The 12,050-nt window shown below is 49.3% G+C and overlaps 5 protein-coding genes across 5 annotated transcripts; 2 read left to right on the top strand and 3 right to left on the bottom strand.

The window, feature by feature from the left end:
- Positions 1–459: 459 nt before the first annotated feature.
- On the bottom strand, positions 460–1,374 carry BDQ94DRAFT_158108 (class I SAM-dependent methyltransferase; the record flags this gene model as incomplete). Its single annotated transcript, XM_026768881.1, has 1 exon — positions 460–1,374. The coding sequence occupies one exon, from the start codon at positions 1,372–1,374 to the stop codon at positions 460–462; it is 915 nt and encodes a 304-aa protein (XP_026628967.1).
- Positions 1,375–1,847: 473 nt separating this feature from the next.
- On the bottom strand, positions 1,848–5,374 carry BDQ94DRAFT_158109 (uncharacterized protein; the record flags this gene model as incomplete). The annotated part of the gene is made up of 2 exons (XM_026768882.1): positions 1,848–2,812; positions 2,872–5,374. 2 exons carry the CDS (start codon positions 5,372–5,374, stop codon positions 1,848–1,850), a joined length of 3,468 nt encoding a protein of 1,155 aa, XP_026628968.1.
- Positions 5,375–6,434: 1,060 nt separating this feature from the next.
- On the top strand, positions 6,435–7,076 carry BDQ94DRAFT_168265 (GFA family protein; the record flags this gene model as incomplete). Its single annotated transcript, XM_026771008.1, has 4 exons — positions 6,435–6,555; positions 6,626–6,752; positions 6,807–6,850; positions 6,916–7,076. 4 exons carry the CDS (start codon positions 6,435–6,437, stop codon positions 7,074–7,076), a joined length of 453 nt encoding a protein of 150 aa, XP_026628969.1.
- A 1,184-nt stretch (positions 7,077–8,260) lies between these two features.
- Positions 8,261–10,522, bottom strand: BDQ94DRAFT_185954 (ankyrin repeat-containing domain protein). The gene is made up of 2 exons (XM_026775017.1): positions 9,206–10,522; positions 8,261–9,157 (listed from the first exon to the last, which is right to left on the bottom strand). The coding sequence occupies exons 1-2, from the start codon at positions 10,463–10,465 to the stop codon at positions 8,498–8,500; spliced, it is 1,920 nt and encodes a 639-aa protein (XP_026628970.1). The 5' UTR covers positions 10,466–10,522; the 3' UTR covers positions 8,261–8,497.
- Positions 10,523–11,386: 864 nt separating this feature from the next.
- BDQ94DRAFT_168266 (uncharacterized protein) lies at positions 11,387–11,948 on the top strand (the record flags this gene model as incomplete). Its single annotated transcript, XM_026771009.1, has 2 exons — positions 11,387–11,479; positions 11,535–11,948. 2 exons carry the CDS (start codon positions 11,387–11,389, stop codon positions 11,946–11,948), a joined length of 507 nt encoding a protein of 168 aa, XP_026628971.1.
- Positions 11,949–12,050: the final 102 nt, after the last annotated feature.

The following is a 12,050-nucleotide window of genomic DNA, read 5'->3' on the forward strand; positions in this document are numbered from 1 at the left end:
CCTCGGTTATACATTTTCTTTATTGCCGATAACGCTGTTTTACTTCATGTCATCATGAAACTAGACCATAAGTGAATTTGTCTACCTACATGAAACTACTGACCAAGGCATCATATATGGTTCCTTTACTGTCTGGTGGTCTTCTGTCCAGATATACTCTGTATACCTAATGAGAAGGCCCTAGAATAGTAGGCCATGTATTGAATACCTAATGGAGGCAACGAGTAGCACGAAGAACGAAATATCCAACTTACAGCTGGAATCGGTTGCTTTGCCAGAGGAAGACAGTATTCTCTTTACCAAGTTGGACATTTTTGCTTTCAGTAGTGAAGAGGGGTGATATTCTCGCTAGTAAACTATTTGCTACTCAGCATTCCCCTTTCCCTGGACTTGACCCAAGGGCAGGGGTCTCCTCCTCTCACCAGATACGCAGAAACCTTATAGTCACAGCCACCAGCATCATGCAAGGGTTCCTAGAACGAAGATGCGCTCTCCGTGGGTAGAGTCATTCTGATGGTCCAGAATGTCCACTACTTCCAAGCCAGCCGCAGCAGCACGAGCCCTCACGTCGGCCTCAGTCCACACTCCAACCTTGCGAATATCCAAATTATCCTCCACGATGATTTCCTGTCCATCTGCCGACCTCTCCAAGACAACAATATGCCGAGTAGTATGCCACACCTTCCCTATCAGTTGATGGGCGGGCCAAGTCTCCCGGTAGACGATGCCAGGGAATTCCTTGCTCGACGTGACAATTGGCTCAGATGGTTCCATGGCGCGGGCGAGCGGCTCTCCGCCGTCGGTGAGCGCTTTCAGCACGGAGATATAAGCGCGCCCAGTGGTGGGCTTCAGGACCTTGGCTATCTGCTCGAAGAACCGGGTGCCTTGGTCGGCTTCATAGAGATGGCAGATGCTGCCACAGGCAAACACTATCATGTCGATGAGGCCTCCTGATCCGTCGGAATGCTGCAAGGCGGGCAGTGATCCCAGTTCCTCTGCCGAACCCAGTACCCAGGTCATTTGATCGACATGCGCTGGGTTGGTCAGGAGGCGGGCTCGATCCAGCATATGTTGCTCGTTGTCCAGGCCCAGAAAGTGTACTTCCGGCCGGCTTTTGGTCCCCTGCTGCTGCTGGGTGCTGGCTAGGCCGTGGATAACTCGTCCCGAGCCAGTGCCAACATCCAGTACCCTCACTGGATTGTTGGAAGAGCTGCGAGCTACCATCTCCGAAAGTAGACGGGAATACAACTGGATATCGTCCCATGTTCCAATCCACAAGTCGTAGTATTCTGCCAGATACTTGCTGTTGTAGCAGGTGCTTTGCCGCGGATGGGCCGCCTGGTCGCCGGTGGGGTTATCGTTGGGGACAGTCATGGTTGATGAGATGGGAATGGGATTCTTTGAGGTCAAGGATCATGCCGGTGGCCGCCAGGTATTTAACCTTGCCTACCAATCTGGCGAAATGGTAGACGAAAGCCTTATCATGCCTTTCCAGGTAGGAACCTGGGCTCAGGGGGTCACGACATCGTTGCAAGCACACCGTGAAGGGAGGCATACATAGGAAAGCCCATCATCTCCCTTGCCTGGTGGAGGCCGTGGCTCACATCCGTTGCAGGCGCAATGGACTGCGGAGAAAGGGCTTCCAAGTATTTGAGTAAGATAAATTCATTACTACTGTCTATAGTAAGATGCATACCGAGTATTAAACTTTAAATATGCATGTTGTTATTCACAAGAGTGATCAGCGCAAGAGCATATGGCCTTGTTATTTGAGACTAGCAGAACATCTAGACCCGCTTCGCAAAACCCTTTTTGCGTGATTATCCCATACACCGCCACCATCTTTTCTAAAGGCACTCCGAAAAGTATCCAACCGGTCTCTCCCAATTCTCTTGCTGCGTCAGCCACGTCGTAATCGCCTGTAGTCCCTGAGCAATGCTCCGAATCCAATCAGGCGAGTTGTTTGCCACTGCGCCGGTAAGGGAGACACAGAGATCAGTACCGTCCTTCCCTGAAGCACCAGCATCGACCATCAAGCCACAGGTAGGCTGAAAGAAGATCTCCTGTCGCTGAATATGCGCATGAAGGCGTCTCTTGTCATCCGCCTTGAAGGTCGTCGTCCCCGTCCAATTAAAAATTAAATGATCAGCTACTGCAGGGTACAACTCTTTCATACGAGGCAATTCCTGGAGAATGCGCCTCCACGGTGCATTAGCATGACGCGTAATGAGAGCCTGCTGGGCTTGGGCGCGATACAGCAATTGCAATACTGTCTCGTTTGGATCAAAGGTGATGCGCTCTACGTTGCCTGTCAGCGTAGGTCCGGCAACGCGGGCCCCGTCCAGCGGGCCTTCACGCGGAAAGGAGGACGGAAGGAAGGGAAAGCGCCCCCGTGCTGCTTCAACGTTGAGCAGTAACATCTCGGAGTGTTTGGTATGGAAGATGGTTAGCAGGGCAAGGGCCGTCTTGAGCACCACCGACGTCATTAGGGTCGGATGGTGCTGGTGCAGAGACATCAACGCCGGTAGCTTGAACTCGAGCAGGTACAACCCTTGGGACTGTTGTTTAGCCAAGGAGCCAATTGAGCGATTAGGTGTGGGCCATAGTGCTACTGGACCATCTGGCACTTGCTGCATCTGCGAAAGGTGGTAGTCAAAAGCCGGTCGGCTGGCCAGCGCGTCCTGCAGCAGGTAGTAGCTCTCGTTCCAGGCCTTGTACGAAGCATGCGCTCGGAGTGGTTGTTCGCTCAGCGCGAGGTCTAAATCATCTTCGAAGATTTCGTGGTGCGTGGCGTCCATGACGGAATGGCAGACTGTGAAAAGACACAAATAAGCACGGATACCACGGACGGATTTGAGGGAAGGCACTCACAGTCTGCAACAAGGACGGCACTCTTTATCTCCTTTACATACACCATCAATCCGCAAAACAAAGGTCCGGGCAAGGCGATCCGATGCTCCTGGGGAAAATTGACTACTAAACGGTGCACGTCGTTCAATGTCGCGACCTCACCGTAGTCAACAATGCAGCGATCCAGAATCGATGGTGATGGGCGGACAGTCACCAGCAGAGTCTGGTTTTCGTCCTCTTGCACGACAAATGATCGCAGCATGGGATGAAGAGGCAAGGTAGCCTCTAGGGCCTTGCGCAGATCTGCAACAGAATGCCCTCGGGTGTGTATACAGACGAAGAACTCCCAGTAGTCAATCAAGTGAGCCTGACGCATGATATGTTGGAAGTCAGTGGCTGGGAAGACGTCTTCAACATCATCCCAAGTGAGCTGATAAGGCGCAATGGCTTGTTGGACCAAGGCTTGCGTATCAGGGAGTCGGCTAGCATCACCCAGCAGGTGCACCATGTCCTCCAATGTAGGTCCCCCAACCCGAGCGTGGCCCTCACTGTGAGCCAGGGGATATGACTCTTCTTGCTGGTCGTCGGCGGTCTCCAGAAGCAGGATTTGGTCCGCAATGGTTTTGGCGCTCGCCCAAGCCGCGAATGGGACATGTCTGCCGGTGAGCTTGGTCGCTCTGGAATGCACCCGCATCAAGGTGATACTATCCACGCGTTCCGAAAGCGTGGCCTGCACGTCAAGTTCCTCGGTCGTGGCTGCCAAGACATCCGCCCAGAGCTGCGTCACACGCTGGCGTATCTCTCCGGGATTGCTAGGTGCCGACGGCACCGGGGCATCGGACTGAGTGGCAGCATACTGACGCACCAGGGCTGCGAGCTTGACCTTTTGCACCTTGCCCGAGGTCGTGCGAGGATAATTTGCAGTCCCGAGCGTTTGGATGGGGATAACCTTATCAGGAACATACGCCGCACCCATCTGTGTTAGGATCAGATGCATGATGTGTTGCACCTTCGGCTGTGTGATTTCACAATTTACGACAATGACCGGAACTTCGCCTGCCACGGCATCGGGCAGAGGGACGGCCTGGGGATTGAGCTGATGCACTTCCGGGTCTCGGTTGAGTACCGCCTCAATTGCAGAGGGCGATATGTTCTTGCCGCCCCGGATGATGAGGTCTTTGTACCGACCAACAGGGTAGACGAGACCGTTTGTTTCATATATAATAGCCTGGTCGCCAGTCTTGTACCAGTGACATCCGTTCGCATCAATGTAGAATGAGTCACTCTGCACCCCGATATAACCTCGAGCAGTCTGATAGCCGCTGTAGTGCACCTCTCCCGCCACACCTAGTGACAGAGGCTCCGTGCTATTCGGGGCGCAAAGACGAAGTTTAGAACCTGCCATGGGACGTCCGGCTGCCAGGAACCCGTCGCGCGAGATGCTCTCGAGGTCTTCCACAGGACCAGTGGCGCAAAATGCTCCTTCCGTCATGCCGTAAAGATTCTCGATTGCTCTCGTGCCCACCCTCGTCTGGAACTCCTTGGCAACGGCGGTGGACAGGGTCATTCCGGAAAAAATGACTGTGTCAATCGGAGGAAGTGGAGTCGAGCTGAGGTCCGCACTGATGAAGGCATGCACCAGCGCTGATACCATGACTATGTACTTGCAGGGAACACCGCGGAGAGTCTCTATCGTTGTCCGTGGATCGAAGGCCAAATAGGAAGGGTAGACGAGTGTAGCCCCATGTGTGAGGGCAAACATCTGGCCCATATAGCCAAGCACATGGCTACATGGAACAAGCGACATCAGTCGGTCCCCTGGGCGGACTAAGCCCAGCGTTGACCCACTGGCCAGGGAGCTGATCCAGGCGGGGACGTTCATCTCGCATGGCTTTGGCAGCGATGTCGTTCCGCTGGAGAAGAAGATAGAGGTTTCGCGCGACGGGGGTGATATTGATGGACCTGATGGGGTTTGTCCTGGTTTCATGAGCTGGTCGAAACTCGTCCAAGAGGGGACTGGCTGGCCATTTCTGATGACAATTCTGATCACATCCAGCTGGGGAAACAGTTGATCAAACTCTTTCGCTGCCGCCTCATCCTGGACAAAGACGGCCGCCTTGGGGCTGGGGCGGTTATCTAGGACGGTTTGGACGACATGACGTGCTTCCACCGCGTTGGACAAAGTGTTTGGATGAACGGAGACGTGGGTGCAGCCAAGCCGGTATCCAGCCCAGGTAGTGAGGACATGTTCCAAACTATTACCGAGGATCACAAAAAGCAGACAATCATCCGAGAGACCTAGCGACTCCAAGGAGGTAGCAACGCGGACGATGCCTTCATACAACGCTCCAAAACTCCATTGGCCATGATGTTCGTGGCTTTGATCTCCAAGCCCATAGAGGCCAGCGCGTTGATGCGCGCAGATCAGTGCCAGATGGTCAGGGTGCCTTTCCACTGCCTCCGCCAGTCGCTCCCAAGCTGAGCGGCTTTGGTACGCAGGGTCGCTGCTTAAAACTTCGCGCATGATGTATGTGTAGTAGTGACAATTTACGTTTATCAACTAGACGGGTATAAGTTACACTACTGCTAACGTGCTATTTAACTCAAACAACTGTCAGATTGGGGTTCATCTCCGCGCGGCGTTTGAGCCGGAGTGTGTGACCCTGCATCACTCTACCGGCAAAACGCCCCCTTGCCTGGCTACACACGTAGGCGGGGTAGTAGTTGCATGAGGTTCTAGACTTTCGCAACATTGCCAGGAGGATTAAGCCAGCATATGCACCTCTCCGCCCTTGCTCGGATGTCTCTGACCGCTCCTTGCCATCAGTAGTAATAGTATACGTATTCACTGTAACCTAATTCAACCTGCTGCGGCTGTTTAATGAGTGGAGCAGCTCTGCAGAAAGTGTACCCTGCCTTGTACTAGGAATCTTGGTTTCTGTAAAAGCCTGAATCAATGGACAAAACCTGAAGAATATCAAAAGCCTCTACACTGGTAGACGTTTTCAGCGTGAAGTATGTCACATGAGCTGCACTTTTTCTTCTATGCTCCTAGGTATTGCTATCTCTGTGTCATACAATTGCTCTTTCTATAATCTTATAAACAGGGATCGAATGTACAGCGAGCTCTGTATTTGACTATCTGTGTAGAATATACTGAATACATCATAGAAAGTGTACCATGCTACTTTCCCATCATTTATGACAGATACATTACCCCAGGTCTAATATTCTTAAATTCCAGAGAAATTAACTTTTACCTAGTTTTTCTTTATTCGGTTCCTTCACGTATAGTGGGTGTCTGTAACAAGATTAAACCTTCAATCCCTAGAATGCCAAGGGTGATATTCTGTATGTTTTCTTGGATAAATAGGGCGTTCCAGATGATGCTCGCTCCTTGCCATTACCAACACCGGTAGACCGCCGTACGCCTGACGACGATAAAACCGGCCCAAGTCTTCTTTTAGTCCAGCTTCCAGACTTACACGCACTTCAAGCCGGAATTCATATCCACTGTTCTTTACTACAGTTCCTTCTGACCCCTTTTGCCCCCTTACACAGAATCTCACCAAGCGTGGCACATCATGGTTGTCAAGGGTTCTTGTAACTGCGGGCGCATCCGCATCACCATGGACAATCCCACACCGTCTGGGGGTGGCGTGATGATCTGCTACTGCCTCAATTGTCGAAAGCAGAGTGGTGCCGGTATTTACCACCTCCTCTCTTCTTCGTGTTTACTTCCTAGCCCAACATTGCCTAAGTAACATTCCACTAGCCGGCACCTATGTCGTCGTGGTGGAGAACAAAGACATGGTCTTGACCGGTCGTCCCAAGAAATTTCTCGACACCAACACCGCCTGCGGCCGACCACTGGATCGATACTTCTGTTATAACTGCGGATGGTCAGTACATGCAATGGGAGCCTTGTGTTTCCAATCTGGCTAATCTCTTTGTAGTCCGATCATGTACCAAAGTGAGACTGTTTTGCCCGGGAAATCACGTCAGTGCACTCCCTATCCTCCGCTCCCCTTGTAAGAGTTTCGAGTGTGAAATTAACAAGAATAGTCCTAATGTTTGGTCTCTTTGATGATATTCCCAAGCCGGTGGCAGAGGTGTGGACTAAGCGTCGGCCAGAGTGGATGGTAGAGGTTCCAGAGGTTTTACAGTATGTTACGGATATTCCTGACGACGTGAGCGGAGAGGAGGCCAAGAAACTAGGCTGGTGAGTGATGGATGTCACTGAAGGGGTCGAAGAGCAACACAATAGCTCGGACTAGATGGTTCAATGTCAACCCACAATCAAAGACACACCAGGATATATTTATGTAAATCTATAAGGAATACTTCTCTTGTCCACTCTGGAAATACTATATGTATAGACAGGTAGGGAACGACAGTGGAAAGTGGATTCTTCCCACAGCGACCAGTCGGGAAGGCGGTAGAGAAGTATACAGAATGCTGACTCACTTTTTCGGAGGTGTAGGAAACTTATACCCGACCATAACCGCTTATATCCGCACTTTTTTTGTCGAGGTCGACTAGTTTCTGCCGCATTAGGCGGTAGAAAAGAGTAGTTAGTCATGTTGACTCTTCGCTAGTTGACATAGTTATGGTTCCCAGCGTACTCTAGATGTTCGTGGTCCAATGGGGACACATATAAAGGCACAAGCTGCAGTATAAGTCTGCATTAGTGCTAGATACTTTATAATTCTTTGGTGTCGTTCTGAAGGTCGCCAGTACTAAACTTTTGCGGAGCCACCTACCAATACTAGATATATATTCGTCGCATCCTACGAATCTTGCGTACTCGTGGTATGAAAGCTCAGTCAAAGATTCTCGAAAGATCGCTTCAGTATAACAGGACAAATATTTGTTAGGATGTCCAAATGATGGCTGGTATGCTTTCTTGCATTAAAGTTCACATTATCCAGAAAGTCCAGCAGTATACCTTGGACCGAAGAGTGGCAGATACCCTCATGGCTAATGTAAAAAAATGCCATTAAATAAAGAGGGTCTTGCTGCATCATGAAGGTATTGTGGCTGTATCCAATATGCAGTATTACGTCTCTTGGATCAAGGGCATATATATTATTTTAGGATGAGCGGAAAAATATTGGGGAAGATCCCATGTCCCGAGCCCTATGGACTCACCTATACATATTTCTCAATAGCTACACTTCGCTGTGCAGAAACTCCCCTGCTATCGGCTGCTAATGCAGTACTAGAATTATCAAGAGACTAATTGCTGGAATTGGCGTTATGCGAAGATTGGGTGAGGGGTAACTTTTGTAACACAAAGGCATCCCGTAACGATGGTTTCCTCTATCCCCATTTTTCCGTTTGAGGACACATGGTTTTATTTTCGGTGTCCCGGGTATGTGAGGCTCGTTTATGTACATAGAGCAGTATGCTTAGCGACTTACCTACATAGCACTCGTAAATTAAGATGCAACATGAACAAGCATTGTGAGTAGGCTTAGACCCTGACATTGTATGGGAACAACCCAAAGAGCTCACGTAGGATCCTGCAACATTTGGGAGTACAACAATCAGTAGGAAGAGGATGAGAAGATAGAACGAGGAATAGAGAAAAAAAAATAATAATAGATGAGAAACAGGTGCTGAAAGGAATAGACGTGCCACAGCCTCATTGATTATCTTTTGTGTGCGTATCAGTACCTTCGGATTGCAGTCGCTGTACGATTTCTGAATAGCCGTTCTCCATTGCCCATGCAAGTGGTGTCCGGCCGAACTGAATATCCTTGGATTCAACCCCAGCGCCCTTGCTTAGCAGAAGTTGGACCACCTTATTATGGCCATTTCCCGCCGCAAAAGATAATGGCGTACGGCCGGAACATAAATCCATTGTGTTGATATCAGCACCACTTGCCAGCAGCTGCCTCACCACTCCATAATGACCATTCCTTGCTGCCAAACACAGTGGTGTACAAGCTGTTTTCAATGGTATCTCTCCTTTTGGAATTGATATCCCCGCCTTCCACCACCAATCATTCATTGAATCAACGTAAGCACCATTTTCAAGCAATGAGATCACTGCCTTCTCATGACCATTCTGGGCCGCCCAGGCGAGAGGGGTGAGGTCGTCGACATCTCTTGAGTCAATACTGACTTTGCTCGTTTCTAGTAGTAGTTGGATAACAGAGACATGGCCAGCTGAAGCAGCAAATGAAAGGGGAGTTCGGTGATCTATGTCGCAAGCATCGAACTCAAGGTCGTCCCGAGCGAGTAAAAGCTTCACTATGGGTACATGGCCATGATAGGCTGCTTCTGATAACAGTGATCTTCCCTGATATTAATGATACTCAGGGAAAAAATCACAACAGGTTAGCAGCACCCATAATGAATCAATATCCCCTCTAGCTGTGAATGAACTGAGTATTTCCCAATTATTCTCCATCGAGTTGTGCTTAGTACGCTCTCGGTCTCCGATTATGTCCTCCACTGATTTATTCTCAGAGATATTGAGTTGAACATCTGACAAGGCTTGCTGCTTTAGATCTGTCAGGCGGCGTTGCTTGACACAGATCCTTCTCATGGGATACTGTGTGCATTTGTATTTTCGTAGGTCTGTATAGTTAAGCTCTGTGCATTGGACTCTTTCGAATTGCTCCATTGTCATGAAAGGGTCTCTGAGATATAAAGCGACCAGAAGGTCGCCCTTTGCACGATCGATACAATTAAGAATAGCTAGGGCCAGTCCCGGAGCCTTTCCGATCAGACGAAGCTCCAGGTGAATCCCTTTGTTGCTCTGAGTAATAGGTTTGTCCAACCTGGAAAAAGCGTTATGTGAAACAATGTTGGCTGAGTCTCGGAATGCACCGGGGGAGCTTGCCAATAGCCCGCCATGATGCTCTCCAGGAGACTTCCAAGCGAAAATGCTCTGGTCGTCACTCACTCTTAAGATCTCCTCTTGGAGACGAATGAAAGACCTCTTTCCTTCTCCGTAAATTAGTGGTATGTTGATACCAAATATGCCTAAAAGAGAGTATGCTTGATCTTCGATTCTGGTTGTAACCCGTCGTGCTGCCCATGACATTCTTTGCGCAATGCTGATACTTTCAAGATCCTTCCTGCCTGTGAGAATGTCGCTTGGAATACCAGTAATTCCGGATAAGAGAGCCTGCATATTTTCCTTAGTCCCAAGCTCTTTCCACTCTTTATTGAGAAATTTCATCCTTTGTGGCGCAATCAATTCCTGAAGCGTCCATCCTCTCGTAAACCATCGGCTACTCGATGTGTCACATTCCGACTGAAAATCATCAAGATATACATAGCATATGTCAGCTTCCTGATACCATCGATACATCGAGTTGATTGCCTCGAATAGCTCGGCGCTGCTTGTTTTATCTATACAGCAGGTGTCGATCCACGTGTATTTGAATCCATCATCTAACGCTTTGGCACAGCACTTTCTTATCTTCTTAAACCCTTGTTTATTCCCGGCGAGTCCAGATTGCAAGTCGTAGAGGCTAACCTCTCCCTTACCCCAAGTGTGAGAGAGAATGGCGTACTTATCAGATGGTACATCTGGAAATTCTTCTAGTTCGATGATGAAACTGCCCGTAGCGGAGCGTCTTTCGGAAAGAAGGCGCATTCTTAAGGAACGAGCAGAGAGTAGGCGTTGAACTTCAAGATTCAAGTATACTAAGACAACTTCATCTTTACTATACAGTTCGGAAGGGGTATAGTGACAGGACAGACGATGAACTGACATGTGATGTGGATGATGAGGGGCTGGGGGTTCAGAAGGACTGCAGTCGGTCAGTCAGCCTGCCACGTAAGTGAGTCAGTTACCCCACCAAATACGGTCTGATCTATTTAGCGCCCAACGGGGGTGTATCCCTGTCAAAGAATAGCTAATGCAACTACTAGTGTCTCGAGCGTCTTATTCTTCTACGGCGGAGTTGTGAGGTTGGGGCAAGTGGCCCTTTCCGCCCACAAGGCTTCTTTTGAAATACTCTTTGCATCCTTCAGGGGGAGGAGTGTTTCCAACCCCGCACGGCCAATGTAATATTAGTAGCCATTTCATGAAAGAAAGGCAAAACTAATCCGAGCAATGCGGCATAGCCTCTAAGTGGGTACAGGCGAGTTTTATAGACAAGTCCTAATATGGACTGGTATTCAATCCGTTTGAATTTTCTGATCGGACATAACACGAGTGAATCATTCCAAGGGACAATGATGTTGATATAATCCTTACATTGCTTGGCTTCGACAATTTTGGGGGGCCTCATTTTACGCCATATATTCATTGCCGACCATCTGTATTGCAAGTAACAAAATGTCTCAACAGTCAGTCAGTCTGGTATCACATATGGCATCTTGGGTAGCTCGGAGGTATCCTGACCCACAACTCTGGTTCGGATGAAGTCCCTGCTAACAGTCCAGGACCGAAGTTATTAAGCTCGTTTCGTCCGAAGATCATGTATAGACTCTATAATAAAAACGACCCTCTCAAAAGAAACAGTGTCCCATGTTGTAACCGCTTACACAGAGTTATAACTTAATGATAAGCATGGGAACTCCAGTTATTGTGGGTGTGATAGGTGCGACAGGAAAAAGAGGCCGGTCTGTGGTATATGGCCTACTTACTTCACCGACCAAGTTTGTATGACATCTGTTTCTCATTCTTAATGTGTCATGACCTTGACTGACGATTCTAGCAGACTATCACATCATTTATACAAGCGTTAGTCGATAGCCAAGTAAACAAAACCCTCAAAGCCAAAGGCGTCAAAAATGTCGGCTACGACCTGAACGGTCCTCGGGGGGTCCTAGTAGATCAACTAAAGGGAATTGATGTCCTGATCTCATGCATTACCTGGGAACATCTCGAATCTCAGGTTCCATGGATCGAAGCCGCCAAAGAAGCAGGGGCAAAGCGGCTCGTGCCTTCGGACTGGGTTGGACCGGCACCCAGAGGCATCATTGACATCAAAGATGAGAAGTTCATAATCCTCGTGTTGTTCAACGGGTGGGCCTTCCGTACACTCTCATCGACGTTGGATGTTGGTGCAGGATTGGGTACCCGAAATTCCATCCGGTCGGTCGGACCACGCCTATTCGGGTTACATTGACGATCGGATCATCGGCGATGGCAGTCGGTAGTTTGGGTTGACGGATATGGCGGATATTGGGAAGTACGCCGCGCAGATCATATCAGATGCGAGGACATTAAA

The sequence above is a fragment of the Aspergillus welwitschiae genome, assembly GCF_003344945.1.
Source record: "Aspergillus welwitschiae strain CBS 139.54b unplaced genomic scaffold BDQ94scaffold_8, whole genome shotgun sequence".
NCBI classification, from domain to species: Eukaryota; Fungi; Ascomycota; class Eurotiomycetes; order Eurotiales; family Aspergillaceae; genus Aspergillus; species Aspergillus welwitschiae.

What these genes read in the sequence shown, in the direction of transcription:
- BDQ94DRAFT_185954 (XM_026775017.1), bottom strand. Translation starts at nt 10,465, where the DNA reads ATGCGCCTTCTTTCCGAAAGACGCTCCGCTACGGGCAGTTTCATCATC. An exon ending in GGGATATTGATTCATTATGG is followed by an intron (nt 9,158 to 9,205) that starts GTGCTGCTAACC and finishes CATTAATATCAG; the next exon opens with GGAAGATCACTGTTATCAGA.